This window comes from Capra hircus, chromosome 10 (genome assembly GCF_001704415.2).
Source record: "Capra hircus breed San Clemente chromosome 10, ASM170441v1, whole genome shotgun sequence".
Classification (NCBI taxonomy): Eukaryota; Metazoa; Chordata; class Mammalia; order Artiodactyla; family Bovidae; genus Capra; species Capra hircus.
In genome coordinates this window covers 92,314,222-92,332,593 of record NC_030817.1, presented here as the reverse complement: position 1 = coordinate 92,332,593, position 18,372 = coordinate 92,314,222, and the positions used below count along the sequence as shown (strand labels likewise).

General features: G+C 41.2%; 1 protein-coding gene across 1 annotated transcript in view; it reads right to left on the bottom strand.

Moving 5' to 3' along the window:
• TBCA (tubulin folding cofactor A) overlaps positions 1 to 16,028 on the bottom strand; it is an 84,915-nt gene extending 68,887 nt beyond the window's left edge. The window contains exon 1 of the mRNA XM_018053687.1: positions 15,870 to 16,028. Coding sequence (XP_017909176.1) covers positions 15,870 to 15,922 — 53 coding nt within the window. The 5' untranslated portion in view covers positions 15,923 to 16,028. The remainder of the gene's footprint in view (positions 1 to 15,869) is intronic.

Genomic DNA, 18,372 nt, shown 5'->3' with positions numbered 1-18,372 from the left:
TCTAGGATCTCAGTAAGCATGGGAAAAAAGCTATACATACTTGGCTGTTAAGCTTCATAAACTGTCCCACAAAAGGCTATTTAACACTATTAAGTTCATGTATGCAACATTTTCTACAGGATATTATGTATACCATATATAGCTCTGCTTCTAGAAAGGAAAAACACTCGGAATGGATTCCACGAATCCTCCTAAAAGAAGTGGTGACTCTTCCACTGAGGGGCTAGAAGGCAGAGAGCCTGTGAGAACAAGCGGTTGGGATCAAGGTAAGGCACATCCATTGGTCCTTGCCCCCTTCCCTTTCTTCCACACCCCCCATCCAACTCCAACCAAAGAACACAGCCCCCACAGATAAGAGGGGGCTCTTACACATAGTTCTTTAAGAAAATAGAGGAAGGGGACAGCCAAGAAACTTCTGCAGAGGTGGTGGCATCTCCTGAGACCTGAGCCCAAATCCTCACATGATAGGTAGGCCCTATAGGATCTATACCCTCTCCCTTCTACTCCTGAAAGTGTCTCCTGCCCTTCCTCCCCTTTATCACTTGGATGTTCGTCCCCAACAGGCCAATCATTATTTCCCAAGCCTTTGTATTAACTGTTCATTTTGTCTGAAAGTTCTTCCCCCATACAGTCCATGGCTCTTCTTGGCCATACTTGGCCATCATGAAGATTAAGGACAGATACACTCTCATATACCTGTAATCCATTCAGGGTCCATTCCTTATAAAATTCTGCCCCACACTAACTATTACATATTTGCACTAAAAGCCATATTTAACAAAGTACCTTGTAGCATCATTTGTAAAACTGGAAAAAGTTAAAACTAAATATTTACCAACACAAGAATGGAAAAAAAAAAAAAAAACTAGCAAATTCACACAAGAGAATGAATTAGAGCTGGCAGTTTCAACATGAATAAATCTCAAGAACAGTAATATGCACAAAAACTAGGTTACAGAAAGATTCCCACAATATGACACTACTCATAATTTTTAAATGAATCTATATGTTTATAGGTAATACATGATTCAAAATTATAAGAATTTCCTCCCACCCCTGTCCTCAGTTATACAGCTTCTCTCCCAGGGACAACCAACATGACCAGTTTCCTATGTATCTTTCCAGATATATTTTATGTTACATAAGGTAGTTAAGTGTGCAGAACAATACTTTAATATGGTTCATGTATATCTACATATAAACTAAAAGTTTAAAAATATGTGTGGAAGGACTTTCCTGGTGGTCTGGTGGTTAAAACTCGGAGCTGCCCCTGCACAGGGCATGGTTTCAATCCTGGGAAACCATGACGTGCACCAAGATAGGAAAGATTCCACATGACGCGCACCACAACCAAAAAAACAAATGTGTGGAAGATAAAGATCAAATTCAGAATAATAATTACTTAAAGGCAAAGAAGAAAAGGAACAAATTCAGAACGGGCACTGCAGGTGTAACTATATTGTTTCATTTCAGGTTTATTATGCTTTCTCTGGATTTTTCTCATACATGAAATAACTTTTTTCCTTCATAAAATAGATGAAGAGGATCACATTTGAGAAAATAATTAGTTTGGTGTCAGATAAAGTTTGAAACCAGAGGATACTAAAATAAGGGCATAAATTTAATAATTTAAAATGAGTTTAAAGCTCAGGAGAAAGCTGAAGACTTGGGATTTATGTAACGAGATATGAGATACCTGCAATTCTAAGAATAAATGTTTAGATATACATACACTATAAAGTTTAACAGAACAAAAATTCCTTAAGGACTGGGCCCCAAACTTTGCTATATTAAGTTTCCCTGAAACATCACCTACTGCCCATATTTCAATTTACCTATATCCTTACTATTTTTCTTAGGTTTCAGAAAAAAAATCCTGGTATAGATGAGTCTATTTATGTAAGTAACTTAACAATAGGCAGTTACTCCACACACACACAGACACAATTTTAGTAAATTAGAATCAAAAGGAGAGGATGCTCTGGTTAGCTCTAGGTAAACTACAAAACCTTTTTTAGATTAAACTTACTAATAATTTAAAACGTTTCAACAACAGACTTTCTTTCTAGTTGAAAACAGTCCTGGGTGAGGGTGGGAGGGAGGCTCAAGAGGAAGGGGATGTATGCACACTTACGGCTGATTCATGTTGCACAGCAGCCCACACACCACTGCAAAGCAATTATCCTCCAATCTAAACTACATTAAAAAAAATCCTTCAAAGCTGTTAACTTTTAAAGAAATCCTTGATATAAACATATTTTATCTTTCATTTCTCTAACAAAAACACTATCCTGACAAAAGTCTTTAGGTGAAGATCGTGACTACCCGCAGCCATTCTACTGCTCTTCTGAAGTGCAGCCGGAGTATTCAGCAACCTCTCTCTTTTCAGTCTCTCACTTTTAGTTATAAAAGCAAACTTCAATTATGTGAGGTGTTCCCCCTCATGTAACTGACTTCTTTTCTGGTTTTCCCCATTCCTTGGGTCAATTTGCAAATAGGCATTAAACGCCTGTTTTAGTATAAGCAATGTATTATATACCATCCCTCTGGTCCATAAAAAGATGAAAAGAACTACTTGGCCTTAAGAAAATTTTTGTAAATCTTACGTAGTACAGAGACCTTAGAACTTAACATCCTAGGTTTGAAATGAAAAGCACTGTACCAGTAACTTAAGATGACTTACACTTCAGTAAACTTACAGGTCTTCAAAAGCTTCACAGAGTACAGGCAATGGGTGCACATTAAAAGCATATCATTTTAGTACGGTTCAGAAGCTGAGGATTATTTAGTGAAAAAGTAGACGCCTACTTGTTTGGAGACAAATAAACCATACGTGCGTACATAAGGCTCTGTAAAATATTTCTTTAGCACAGGTAAAAGAATATCAACAACAAATAGGGAACTTAGTTTAAAAAATATCAAGGAGGGTTTGAAAATAGCTATAATCTAGCATTAGAATTACAGGGACATCTTCTGACAGTTGTGGTGAATCATTTATAGATTTCAGAATAAGGACTCTTAAAAACTTACTACTCACTTGATTACTCTTCCCTGAGATAAACTGTATGGAAGTGCAATAAGAGGGAAACTGGCTTTGACACATTATAGTAATGAAGTTGATACAGTATTTTTTTAAGGTGTTAAAAAATATGCGGTCACTGATATAAACAGAGATATTTTCCTGGGGCTTCAAAGCAGGGAATCAACACCTCAGCAATTTAAAGAAAAACAGCCACTACCAACTCCTGGAGATTAATTCAAAACACAAGTTTCATGTTCCTCCCTTCTCTCTCTAGAGCCAATCAGTGAAAATGACAAACAGCTAAGTGGTTTTTGTTTTTTGTTTTTTTTTTCCACAATTTAAAAGAAAGCATGGGATTTCCTTGGTGGTCCAGTGGTTAAGACTCTGGGCTTCCAATGCAGGGGACACAGGTTTGATCCCTAATCAGGGACCTGAGATTCCATATGCCTTGTGGCACAGCCAAAAAATGTTTAAAAGAAATCATGTTTCAGGGACGGAATCCTATGTTCCAAGTTCTAAAGACGGAGGTTCATGACATTGTACATACACAAAAGGCAAAATGCACTCATTCTGCACTACCGCACAACTGCACTCATCTCACATGCTAGCATGGAGAGGCAATGGCACCCAAAAAGCACTCCAGTTCTTGCCTGGAAACTCCCATGGACAGAGGAGCCTGGTAGGCTGCAGTCCATGGGGTCGCGAAGAGTCAGACACGACTGAGCAACTTCACTTTCACTTTTCACTTTCATGCATTAGAGAAGGAAATGGCAACTCATTTCAGTGTTCTTGCCTGGAGAATCCCAGGGACAGTGGAGCCTGGTGGGCTGCCGTCTATGGGGTCGCACAGAGTTGGACACAACTGAAGCGACTTAGCAGCAGCAGCAGCACATGCTAGCAAAGTAATGCTCAAAATTCTCCAAGCCAGGCTCAGATTTTCAAGATGGATTTAGAAAAGGCAGAGGAACCAGAGACCAAATTGCCAACATCCACTGGATCATAGAAAAAGCAAGAGAGTTCCAAAAAAACTTGGCCATTCATTGACTATGGCCAAGCCTCTGACTGTGTGGGCCACAAAAAATGTGGGAAATTCTTCAATAGATGGGAATATTAGATCACCTTACCTGCCTCCTGAGAAATCTGTATACAGGTCAAGAAGAAACAGAACCAGACATGGAACAATGGACTGGTTCCAAACTGGGAAAGGAGTACATCAAGACTGTATAGTGTCACCCTGCTTATTAACTTATCTGCAGAGTACATTATGTGAAATGCAGACTGGATGAAGCACAAGCTGGAATCAAGATTGCCGGGGGAAATATCAATAAACCCAGATATGCAGATAACACTATCCTTATGGCAGAAAGTGAAGAAGAACTAAAGAGCCTCTTGATGAAAGCGAAAGAGGAGAATGACAAAGCTGGCTTAAAATCAACATTCATAAAACGAAGATCATGGCGTCCGGTTCCATCACTTCTTGACAAATAGATGCAGAAACAATGGAACCAGTGAGAGACTTTATTTTGGGGGGCTCCAAAATCACTGCAGATGGTGACTGCAGCCATGAAATTAAAAGACACTTGCTTCTTGGAAGAAAAGCTATGACCAACCTAGACAGCATATCAAAAAGCAGAGATGAAATTCATGCTTTTCAACTGTGGCGTTGGAGAAGACTTGTGAGAGTCCCTTGGATAGCAAGGAGATCCAACCAGTCCATCCTAAAGGAAATCAGTCCTGAATATTCATTGGAAGGACTGATGCTGAAGCTGAAGCTCCAATACTTTGGCCACCTGATGGGAAGAACTGACTCACTGGAAAAGACCCTGATGCTGGGAAAGACTGAAGACAGGAGGAGAAGGGGATGACAGAGGATGAGATGGTTGGATGGCATCGCCAACTCAACGGACATGAGTTTGAGTAAGCTCCCAGCGTGCTGCAGTCCACGGGGTTGAAAAGAGTTGGACGCAACTGAGCTACTGAACTGAAGCTCCAGGGTCTCTCCTGGAGAGACTAGACCGTTTATACATCTACGGAATGATGATGATGACGACGGTGGTTAATAAATACTGGACACATATTAACATACATTGAACATAACGTCAGGCATTTGGGTTAAGTGCTTTACATGATTACCTTAAAATTTTCCAAACAACAGAACAAGAAAGATACTATCATTAACCCATTTTCTAGCTAAGAAAACTGGGCTTTTAAAGGTTAAGTAATTTGCTCAGGGTCTCCAACGTAGTAAGTGAAGCCTGGGCATCCATCCCCATAGCTCCAGCTGTAGCAGTGACATAGTAACTACAATGCTGTCGCCTCATAGTTGACTCAGTAGCTCCCTACTGCTGATCAGGTCGAGAAATCCTTATAAAGGACTTCTCTGGTAGTCCAGTGACTAAGACTCTGCACTCCCAAAGCTGGGGGCCAGGGTTCAACTCCCAGTCAGGGAACTAGATCCCACATGCAGCAACTAAGAGTTCACATGCCACAGTGAAGACCAAAGACTCCCACATGATGCAACTAAGACCCAGCACAGCCAAATAAGTACTTTTTTTAAAAGCTTACAAAATTATTTTTTAAAATCCTTATAGAATAAGACATGAATCTGTCTACTGGAAAGACTTCTACTGAACATATACTAGATGCCAACACCATACCAAGTGCTTCAAAGACAGAGGTTCTGAGTGAGGCTGCTAAATAAGTGATCTTTGGATCAGTCATTGTTATTTTAAAACGAGCCCTATTTGGGAACATTAAACAGCATCACAGCTGGAATTTTGTTCTATTAGTTGTGTTATCGGAAATGGAAAGTTGGAATAGGAAGACCACACATCTAAGCATTTATATTCTAAATACTTCCGGATTACTATTTTTAATAAAAATTTCCAACCTGGCTTACCACAGATTTTAAACATTTTCTACCAAACAAAGAAATGCAATGAAAACACAGAACATATCTACACACACACACACAGGAGTCAAAGGATCTTTCATTTCCATATTCAACTTGCAGAACAATACAGGTTGTGCTGCGAAAACCATGGTCATGAGGGGCCTGAGCTTTCTTCCTTTCCAGCTTAGAGACATCTGGTTGCCAGCTGTGTAAGCTCCTAAGAGTCAGTGTTTGCCAAGTAGCTGGCAGAAGGTGGGGAAGAGCTGACCACCTGCAATCCATTTTGACAATGACTTTGACCACCACTTTGGAGAACTGGATACAATACAGAAATTCCAAAGAGTTGGCTAAATTTCAAGGTAGGAAGTTGGCCATTTTGGCTGAACTTACTTTAACTCACATCAAAGGCCTATGATGTGGAAGAAGAGGAGGAAACACTAAAATATAGAAAGGTACTGAAGCTTACAAGAAAAATTTACAAGGCTATGTCCTAAGCCTCTCCAGATAGTTGTCCATCCTACTTTTAGCCGTAATTACTTTAAAAGGGGTAAGTTTACACAATTACAACTAAAGGGGGAACCAACAGACAAGTACAACTAATGGCGGAAAACTGTATCTCCATGTAACATACGAGTCACTCATAGTTTTCATGAAGTACATGCGCCATCCAGTTTTCACTTTGGGGTCAATATAAAATATGTCACAGCGTATACCCACACACAACGTATGTCAGTATTACATGTGTATTTAACAATGCGGCAATTTCACTTACCTCCTGTGCTCTTGTAATGCCTGCCATACAGCATATGTGTGTGCGCGCCTGTGTGTGTGTATATATATATAACTATATGTATATCATACTTAGTTGTTTATTACAGGTATGGATATAAACAAACTTGGGAAGATGCAACAGTTTGGGAAAGGTCCTTGCTTTATAAAAAAAAAAAAATCAATACAATTTCCCCACAGATTCATGATGTAAAATTCTATAATCAAGGCTTGTAGATTTGTAATTATGGTATGTCAGCTACATTTAAACAAGAGTGTTAAAAGATTGTTAAAGTTAAACTAACACAATTGCAGTGTGAATTGTCCTAGTCTCATTCTAATCTACTGGTGTCACTTTCATTTAATCAGAGAAAAACTATGGGCCAATGTCAGAGCTATTTCCAGTGCCCTAACATTCTTGGTTCACATTGGATTTTAAGCCATTACCAACCTAAAATGGTTATAAAAAGATATGTTTCAGAAAGCATTTTTAATCAATTAGTTCACTCACCAATGGGCATTTTAAGCAACCGTTACTGAAAAATAAGTTGACTTAAAGTTATTAAATAACCTTTTATGTTAAATGAATGAAAACATTATGGTCTTGCAGAAGAATTTCTTGAATTTACCATAAACACAGCTTTTTAAAAAAACACCCTTATTTATAAACAGAAATCATACTTGGAAACTTATGGTAAACATGTCATTTAGCTGAAATAACTTATCAGCATTTAAAACATAAATGCTATTTTTTCTTCTGCTTTAGTGAAAAATGGGGCAAAGAGTATCTTTAATAAATGGTATTGAGAAAACTGGACAGCTATATGCAGGAGAATCACATTGGACTACTTTCTCATACCATACACAAAAATAAGACTTAAAAGTAGTATCTGAAATCATAAAACTTCTAAAACAAAAAATAGGCACTATACTTTTTCACATCAGTCTTAACAATATCTTTTTGGATCTGTCTTCTCAGGCAAGGGAAATAAAAACAAGAATAAACAAACGGGACTAATCAAACTAAATATCTTTTGTACAACAAAGCAAACTACCAACAAAAGGGAAAAGTCACCTACTGAACTATAGAAGCTATCTAAAAACATATTTCTGACAAAGAAAGGATTAATAACCAAACTATACAAAAAGACACACATAACTCAAGATAAAAATTAAAAAAAAAAAACAAACCCGACTTAAAAAAAGGAAAATGGGTAGAAGACCTGAATAGACATTTTTCCAAAGGAGACACACAGATGGCTAACAAGGGCATGAATAGATGCCCACCACCACTCATCACCAGGGAAATGCAAGTTGGAACCACAATGAGATATCTCTCACACCTGTCAGAATGGCTATTATCAAAAAAGAAAACAATGGATGTGGAGAAAAGGAATCCTTGTGTACTGCTGATGGAAATGTAAATTGGTGCAACCAGTATGGGAAACAGTATGGGATTCCTCAAAAAATTAAAAATGAAACTACCATATGATCCAGTGATTCCACTCGAGTATTTTTATTTTTTTACTTTACAATACTGTATTGGTTTTGCCATACATTGACATGAATCCACCACAGGTGTACATGAGTTCCCAATCTTGAACCCCCCTCCCACCTCCCACCCCATCTCATCTCTCTGGGTCATCCCAGTGCACCAGCCCCAAGCATCCTGTGTCCTGTATCGAACCTAGACTGGCGATTCATTTCTTACATGATAGTATACATGTTTCAATGCCATTCTCCCAAATCATCACACCCTCTCCCTCTCCCACAGAGTCCAAAAGTCTGTTCTATACATCTGTGTCTCTTTTGCTGTCTCACATACAGGGTTATCATTACCATCTTTCTAAATTCCATATATATGTGTTAGTATACTGTATTGGTGTTTTTCTTTCTGGCTTACTTCACTCTGTATTATGAGCTCCAGTTTCACCTACCTCATTAGAACTGATTCAAATGTATTCTTTTTGATGGCTGAGTAATACTCCATTGTGTATATGTACCACAGCTTTCTTATCCATTCATCTGCTGATGGACATCTAGGTTGCTTCCATGTCCTGGCTATTATAAACAGTGCTGCGATGAACATTGGGGTACACGTGTCTCTTTCAATTCTGGTTTCCTCAGTGTGTATGCCCAGCAGTGAGATTGCTGGGTCATAAGGCAGTTCTATTTCCAGTTTTTCAAAGAATCTCCACACTGTTCTCCATAGTGGCTGCACTAGTCTGCATTCCCACCAACAGTATAAGAGGGTTCCCTTTTCTCCACACCCTCTCTGGCATTTATTGCTTGTAGACTTCTGGATCGCAGCCATTCTGACTGGTGTGAAATGGTTCCTCCTTGTGGTCTTGATTTGTATTTCTCTGATAATGAGTGATGCTGAGCATCTTTTCATGTGTTTGTTAGCCATCCGTATGTCTTCTTTGAAGAAATGTCTATTTAGTTCTTTGGCCCATTGTTTGATTGGGTCATTTATTTTTCTGGAATTGAGCTGCATACGTTGCTTGTATATTTCTGAGATTAGCTGTTTGTCAGTTGCTTCATTTGCTATTATTTTCTCCCATTCCGAAGGCTGTCTTTTCACCTTGCTTATATTTTCCTTTGTTGTGCAGAAGCTTTTAATTGTAATTAGATCCCATTTGTTTATTTTTGCTTTTATTTCCAGTATTCTGGGAGGTGGATCATAGAGGATCCTGCTGTGATTTATGTCAGAGAGTGTTTTGCCTATGTTCTCCTCTAGGAGTTTTATAGTTTCTGATCTTACATTTAGATCTTTAATCCATTGTGAGTTTATTTTTGTGTATAGTGTTAGAAAGTGTTCTAGTTTCATTCTTTTACAAGTGGTTGACCAGTTTTCCCAGCACCACTTGTTGAAGAGATTGTCTTTAATCCATTGTATATTCTTGCCTCCTTTGTCAAAGATAAGGTGTCCACAGGTGTGTGGATTTATCTCTGGGCTTTCTATTTTGTTCCACTGATCTATATTTCTGTCTTTGTGCCAGTACCATACTGTCTTGATGACTGTGGCTTTGTAGTAGAGCCTGAAGTCAGGCAGCTTGATTCCTCCAGTTCCATTCTTCTTTCTCAAGATTGCTTTGGCTATTTGAGGTTTTTTGTATTTCCACAGATATTGTCAAATTATTTGTTCTAGCTCTGTGAAAAATACTGCTGGTAGCTTGATAGGGATTGCATTGAATCTGTAGATTCTTTGGGTAGTATACTCATTTTCACTATAATGATTCTTCCGATCCATGAACATGGTATATTCTCCATCTATTAGTGTCCTCTTTGATTTCTTTCATCAGATAAATACTCCTGAGTATTTATAAAAAAAAAAAACTAATATAAAAGATACATACATTCCTATGTTCTTTGCAGCATTTGCAAAGTGCCCATGAATTTGTTGCTGCTGTTGTTATTGTTGTCCAGTCACTAAGCTGTGTCCAACTCTTTGTGACACCATGGACCAAAGCATGCCAGCTTCCTCTCTCCTCCACTATCTCCTAGAGTTTGCTCAAACTCATTTCCACTGAGTCCATGAACAGAAGAATGGATAAAGAAAATGTGATTGACAAATACAATACACACATACAATGGAATATTAGCCATAGAGAAGAATGAAATCTTGCCATTTGTGACAACATGGACGGACTTAGAGAGTATTAAGCCAAGTGAAATAAGTCAGAAAAAAACAAATACTGTATGATTTCACTTATATGTGGGATCTAAAAAACAAAACAAATGAACAAATATAACTAAAGAGAAACAGAATCAAGCACAGAATAAACAGGTGGTTGCCCAAGGGGAGGCATATAGGGGGAGGGAAATTAGTGAGGGAGATTAAGAGGTATAAGCTTCAGTTATAAAATCTTAATAATGAGTCATGGCTACCAAGGGGGAAAGGGGAGGTGGGAAGAATCAGGAGACTGGGATTGACATCTATGCACTATTGATACTACGCATAAAATAGAGGACTACCCAGAACACACCATAAGCACAGGGAACTCTACTCAGTGCTCTGTGGTGACCTAAACGGGAAGGAAACCCAAGAGAGGGGGTACATGTAGAGCTGATTCACTTTGCAGTACAGCAGAAACCACGCAACACGGTGAAGCAACTATATTCTAACAAAAATTAATTTTAAAAAACTATCTCAATTAAACCAAAAGAAAAAAAGCAATGCCATATCTTCTTCAGAGAAAATTATTTTCTAAATCACCAATAATTTAATACAGAAAAAAGGCTACTATGGCAAACCTTCATGTTTACAGGGTGCATTTAAATTTTAATTTAAGTAAAGTACAACATTTAATTCACAGTTGTACTATCATCAAATAGTCTCCAAATAATCGCAGCACACAGAAAACAGTGTTATGTTTGCTAGATATGTAAGTACTAATACAAACCATCCTGGTTTGCTTGAGACATTCCCAACTTCAGCACTGTAGGTTCCACATCCTGGAAACCCTTCAGTTCCAAGTAAACCCTACAACTGATGCCAGTGAGACACTAGGGGGAAGGGAAGGGGAAGAAAAGATGTACAGTTCTGCACTGGAAAAGAAGAAATTTGGAGTCATATTTGGTAATCCTTGCTAGGACTGCCAGATTAACTGTGACCCAGTCACAGATAAGCAGGTCTAGCAATCTGGAGAATGGATTCAAATCTTTAAAAAGAGCCTGCCAGAGCCAAACCTACCAACCAATACCCACTAACAATGAATCACATGTGAACACTGGCTACTTCTTGAAGTAACTTAGATTACTCACTCTGAGTACACATATATCTCTATAGTTCACAGCCAGAATTATCCCTGAGAAAACAATCATGTTGCAGGGAAAGAGGTATTTGACAAGTCCTAGGAGTGAGAAACTCAGCACCAAGTCAGAATCAATGCTGTCTAACTAACAACCTTTCCTAGTAACTGGACTCTCTTGTTTCTAGGAATCTAACCTCTTCTCTTGAAATCTATTTCTGGAAATCAGATCCTTTGCCTTTGTTACAATGTGAGGTTAACAAAGTTTCTCTACAACTAGAGCACTGTTGAGGCTTCTTTCCTTACAGTCTGAAGTCACTGTTTTGCCAACATGCTGAAAAGTGCATCTTTCCACTCACTGTTTGATCTCTGTTGCCAAATACCACCATCTATTTATTGCCTGTTTCCATACTCCAGTAACATTCCATCTGCCTGGCCAGATTTCTTTCTAAATTAAAGCCCACTACAGGGAACTCCTAGATCACCTGAAGAATTTTAGCAGATCTGATTAGACACTAAACTCTAAGAATTCACCCTCCCTAGTACTGCTGCTGCTGCTGCAAAGTCGCTTCAGTTGTGTTCGACTCCTTGCGACCCCATAGACGGCAGCCCACCAGGCTCCCCCGTCCCTGGGATTCTCCAGGCAAGAATACTGGAGTGGGTTGCCATTTCCTTCTCCAATGCAGGAAAGTGAAAAGTGAAAGTGAAGTCGCTCAGTCGTGTCCAACTCTTAGCGACCCCATGGACCGCAGCCTACCAGGCTCCTCCATCCATGTGATTTTCCAGTACAGCCTACCCAAACTGAACTCTAGGACTAACACCTAGAATATATCTCTAAGTGGCTTTCAATTCCTGGAAAGAAAACTGAAGGAATTCAGGGCTTGAATGACTTATAAATCTTTTTTTCCAAATAAAAGTTGTTACCTGTGGAGATAAATGAGGCTATGGGAAATGAACATCTTGACCGGAAAAATGGTGCTGAGACCAGAAATTGAATTTTAGATGACTGCTTTCTAAAACCAATGCTTTTATGAATGGGAATTCATAAAACCAAGAACATGTCTGAATCATGAAACCAACTGAGAAGTCTCTGAAACTAAATTTGCAGAGGATAAAAAATGCATCTTTTTATAATAAAAGATGTTTAACTTATATAGAGAAGAATATAATGAAGACAAATGACCATTCATCTCCAACAATTACTAATGTATTGCCACATATGCCTCATCTATCCTCTTTCCTTTGCTGAAGTAAAACGGAGAATTCTAAAAAACAACATACTAAGGCAGATGTTGAAAGGAGTCAAAGTAAAACAATTTTCAGGAAAAAGTAACAGAAGAGAGAATAGCGAACAATATTTACAGGTTGAGAATTATCTACCAAGGCAAAATATGGTTAATAAAAAGCTAAAATACAAATTTTAGGGAGTTTTTAACCATATCTCATTTCAGTACATACAGACAAGCTCTAACCAAAATGCCAACAGAACAGCCATGAAAAAATATACAGTAGGCATTTGATTAATTTATAATATGAGATATTACAGAAAATTATGAAGGGATTTCATTAAAATGATAAATGTATGTAAGTATAAAGAATTAAAATTAAACTTTGATAATGCTCTATTAGGAGAAGGCAACGGCGACCCACTCCAGTACTCTTGCCTGGAAAATCCCATGGGCGGAGGAGCCTGGTGGGCTGCATTCCATGGGGTCGCTGAGGGTCTGACACGACTGAGTGACTTCACTTTCACTTTTCACTTTCATGCATTGGAGAAGGAAATGGCAACCCACTCTAGTGTTCTTGCCTGGAGAATCGCAGGGATGGGGGAGCCTGGTGGGCTGCCGTCTATGGAGTCACACAGGGTTGGACACGACTGAAGCGATTTTGCAGCAGCAATGCTCTATTATTGAAATAAAATGAAAACAAAACTTTATTTCCGAGCAGTAATCTATACGTACTTAGGAATTTTTGAAAGCCTGGGAACTTAATTATGCAAATAAGTGTTTGTTGTTGTTGTGCCTAGTCATGTCCTCTCTTTCCAACTCCAGGGACTGTAGCCTGCCAGCCTCCTCTGTCCATGGAATTTTCCAGGCAAAAATACTGGAGTGGGTTGCCATTTTCTACTCCAGGGAATTTTTCCTACCGAGGGTTTTAACTCACATCTCTTGCGTCTCCTGCACTGGCAAGCAGATTCTTTCCCACTGCACCACCTGGGATGTCCCAAATCAGTGCGTCTCCCAAAATAACCCATGTTGGTGAGGATGGGGGGAAAGGGGATCCTTGCACACTGTTGGCAGGAATGGAAGTCGGTGCAGCCACTATGCTAAACAGTATCAAGGTTCCTCAGAAAACTAAAAATAGAACCACCATATGCTCCAGCAATTCTACTCCTGGGTATTTTACTGAAGAAAATGAAAACACCAAATCTGAAAAGATACATGCACCCTAATGTGCACAGCAGCATTATTTACAAAAGCAAAGCTATGGAAGCAACCTGAGTATCCATCAACTGATGAATGGATACAGAAAATGTCACACACAGACACCATAGACTACTACTCAGCCATTAAAAAGAATGGAATTCTGCCATTTGCAACAATATACATGGACCTGGAGGGCATTACGATCAGTGAAGTCAGTCAGACAGAGAAAGACAAATACTGTATGTTATCATAAAATGTGGAACCTAAAAAATAAAACACACCAATGAATATGGCAAATCAGGAACTGACTCACAGAGCAAACTAGTGGCTACCCGCTGGGTAAGGGAATGGACAGCAGAGAGGATGCAGTCAATATAACAACTTTAAATGGAGAATAAATAATAAAATTCTGAATCTCTATGTTACATACCTGAAATTAATACTGTAAACCAACTATACCTCAATAAAAAGAAGTTATTTCTCATGACTTTCCGTCTAAAGCACTCTTCTTCATATCCTTTTGGATATATTTGGCAAATCATTTTGCCAAATAGATTTATAAAAATGACATAACCAAAGTAAGCATAACGAAAGTGAACAACAGAACTCTGGGGTGAGTAATAGTGCAAATTATGTTTTCAATTACACATCTCAAGTCTCCTCCGATTATCACACATTAAAAAAATACCCCTGGGGTGGGGCACTGCAATTTAAAACAAGACTGTAGGTTAGAAACCTTAGTTCTTTCCCTGGTCGGCCACTAACCAGCAATGACCCCCGAACAAGTTTACTTTTTCTATTTCAACTTCAAAGCTCAGTTTCTCATGTGTATAAACAGGAATAAAAATCACAGTATTAGTTAACATGTACTAGTAGTTTCTACATACTGTTAAACAGAACAGCAGGTGCTGCAACAGCTACATGAGGCTGGTACTCCATTTTACAAAGGGGGCAACTGAGGCAGATGTAATGTCTTCAACAGTACATAACATGGCAGAATCAAGATTGGAACCCAAGCAGTCTCACTTCAGAAAAGCTGTCCACTTCACTACTACTCATCCTGTCTCCTTACTGCCTTAACAACTACAGTTTCTAGGAGAGCGCAGTGTAAGGCTCTACTAATAAGCCTCAGAGGCAACAGCTTCCTAAGTGAATCCATTCTCCCCTTTGCCTTGTCATTCCTCTGGTGAAAAATATCAACACAGGGAGGAAAGGTGTGCAAAAAGGAAGAAGCCAGAGAGCTAGGATTAGACAGATTTGCTGCCAAATTAACCTGCTTCTTCAGAAGGCTGTTCATCTTTTCTCTTGGAAGTTTGATCTTTCGGGGTCTGAACAATAAAGTTCTCACAAGCACTCCAGTGTCTAACCACGGTTGGAATAACAGCGAATTACCAGCCTGGCCTACGCAGGATGTTTTCTTAGCACTCTACAGGCTCTGGGGCGAGCCGCGGGGACGCTGGCCGGGGAGAGCGAGGCCTCGCAAGTTTGTCGAGAGCGCTGGAAGCTCACGGCCCAGTTTGGGACTGTCCCGCCTGCCATGTTGGATGACAGGGCGCCCGCCAGCTCCCACTTCGGATGAAGGCGGCCTCGGGACGCCCTCCTAAACTTCTGAACGGGCTCGCGCCTCCACCTGAGCGCAGGGAGAGGCCTGGAAGCGCCCCCTCCGGCCAGGTTCTCCGCGGAGACCCGGAGCACGACCGCAGGGGCCGGGCCGCCGCCCCTCCGTCTTCTCGGCCGCGGGCGCGGGAGGGGTGCGGCCCGGGGACCCTCGCCGCTCCCCCCGCCGGGCTTCCGAAGGAGCGGGCGCGGGGAGCGGAGGGGCCAGGCCGGCGGACTCGGGCACCGGCGCGCCCCCTCCGTCCCCGCCGCGGGCCCACCGGCCGGGGCGCTCCGGGTGAGGCCTGGAGTACGGGCCCGCCTCGGGCCTGCGCCTCGCCGGGCCCCTTGGGCCGCCGCGAGGTGAGGGAGAGGAGGCAGCGGCCGCGGCGCCGCTTCCGGCTCCTTACCGCTTCACCACGCCGGTCTTGATCTTGATCTGCCTCACGCGAGGATCGGCCATGGTCCCTCGAGCGCCGCGGAAAGGAAGGGCTGAGAACCGGGGTAACCGTGGAGGGAGACGGCGCGGAGGAGGCGGGCCTGTCGGCGTAGCCGGCGCGGCCCGCGCGCGTGCGCACAGCCCGCCGCGGCCCCGGCTCCGCTTACCGCCCTGCCTCCACGCACCCGCGGGCCGGGGGCCGGGGGCGTCGCGGGGCGGGGGCCGGTCACCGCTTACCGCCCTGCCCTGCCTCCACCCAGTTCCCCGGTCATGGAACCTGCCCTCGTCTAGCTCAAATCACTCCTCTTTTAGTTCCTGAACAAGCCTCCTTTTAGTATGGATACAAGTTAACACTTTCCCCCGTCTCCGCAGTCTGGGCTTTGGGGAAACTTCAGGGTCTCCCCGGATAGGCTGCTTTGGCCATGGGACTTCTTTGCGAGATTATCTGTTTAACGGACGGAGTGACCCAAAAATTGAAGATATTTTCGGTGTCATTATCTTATGTAAATAGGGCAGAATAATGCAGGTTTAAAGAAATAAAACACCATCACTCACATAGTTAAGAGAATCCTTAACCTCTAGTCCAGACCTCTGCATTTATGTGGATAAATGCACCTAATAAATAGTCATCACCTCAAGTGTATCTTAAACATTCCACTTAGAAAATTTGTGCGACACAAAAAGCTTGGGCTTCGTGGTCAAATCAACCCGCAGGCATTCGGGGTTTTTACCCTTTAACGGTTAGATGACACTGGACACGCAGGCCACTAAACCTCATTGCTGAGCTTTTTTCCTTGTATGCAAAATAGAAAAATTAATGTCCGCTTCCAGAGTAGGGGCTTCCCTGGTGGCTCAGATGGTAAAGAATCCGCCTGCAATGCGGGAGACCTGGGTTCAATCCCTGGGTTGGGAAGATCCCCTGGAGAAGGGAAAGGCCACCCACTCCAGTATTCTGGCCTGGAGAATTCCATGCTGTATAGTCCATGGGGTCGCAAAGAGTCTGACACAACTGATCGACTTTCACTTACAGAGTAGCTATGAAGGTTGACACATAATAGATTCTCAACAGTTTTTTACTATTGCTTTATATTTCCAAAATACCTGTCTATTGCACAAAAGGAGGCAGGCCTCCAGTGAGCTCCATCCACCCTCTTGCTGATGGGGTCCCAGGAAACGCAGGGCAGTGCTCCTTTCTTTTCTAGCTTCCTGGTATCTTTCTTCAAAAACCTCACTGTCTTTACCCTTCCCTACACTTGCTTCCCTCCTGGCTTCTGTGACTAGCTATGGACAGGTCAAGACCCTGACAGTTCAAGAACTTCAGTATAAATCCAACATCAAAGCACACCTCCTGGGGACTTCCCTGGTGGTCTAGTGGTTAAGACTGTGCTCCCAAAGCAGGGGGCACAGGTTTGATCCCTGGTTGGGGAACTAGATCCCACGTGCTGCAATGAAAGCTCTCACACAGGGCAAGTAAGACCTAGCACAGCTAAATAAATAAACATTAAAAACAAAAACAAAACACCTCCTGGAGAAAGCCTAGCAAGACTGACCTCTGTCTATTTCATGCTCCTTGGATACTTTGGAATCACCCAAAATTCATTTTTACTTGGGATATCTTTCTTTTAAAATCTATGTTTGAGTTCATGAGAATGTGCTTACTTAACTCTTCATTGGATTACAAGCCTCTTTAGAGACAAAAACCTTGTCTTCTATAAATCTTCTTCTCCTAACCTCCACCTGTGTTCAGTATACAGCAGGTGTTAAATTCAATAAATATTGTTATCGTACTGGTTGGCATACTGAAATACAGTTTCAAGTGACACAGCAGAGCTATGACATATGGGGTGGGGGGAGTGAAAAATAAAAAACAGAAAAAAACAAACAAACAAGGGACTCACCACAGCAAAATGCTACAATCGGAAATCCAGTAGATTATTAATATAAAGTTATTAGATAACCCCTTAAGGCAAAGAAACAATAACAGTAGAACCTACACATCAAAAGATTGTGAAGCTAGGGTTCTTGCTACTGTCAAGGATCTTCCTTCAGTCAGGCAACAAAAACTTTGTAACACTTCATTCTTTGCTTTTTGCCATGGTTTCCAGAACCTCAGACCTCAGTTTTGCACTGATTTGCAGCTTTTCCCTCAGCCTAGGTTTTTGATGTAAATACCTACTATCTCACCAAACCCCTAACTCTGCCTCCACCCATTTGCTTTTTTTCCCCTTTGTTTTAATGATCTTGTATGTGTGAACCAGTAATAAATAAATGTAATATACCAGCCAAAAGACCTTTGCTGCTGCTGTATACACCTAGTCCTACACTCAGGCCTGCCCCAATGGCTCAGCAGGTCAAGAATCTCCCTGCAATGCAGGAGACACAGGAGATGCTGGTTTGATCCTTGGGTCTGGAAGATCACCTGGAGAAGAATACAGTAACCCACTTCAGTATTCTTGCCTGGGAAATCCCATGGA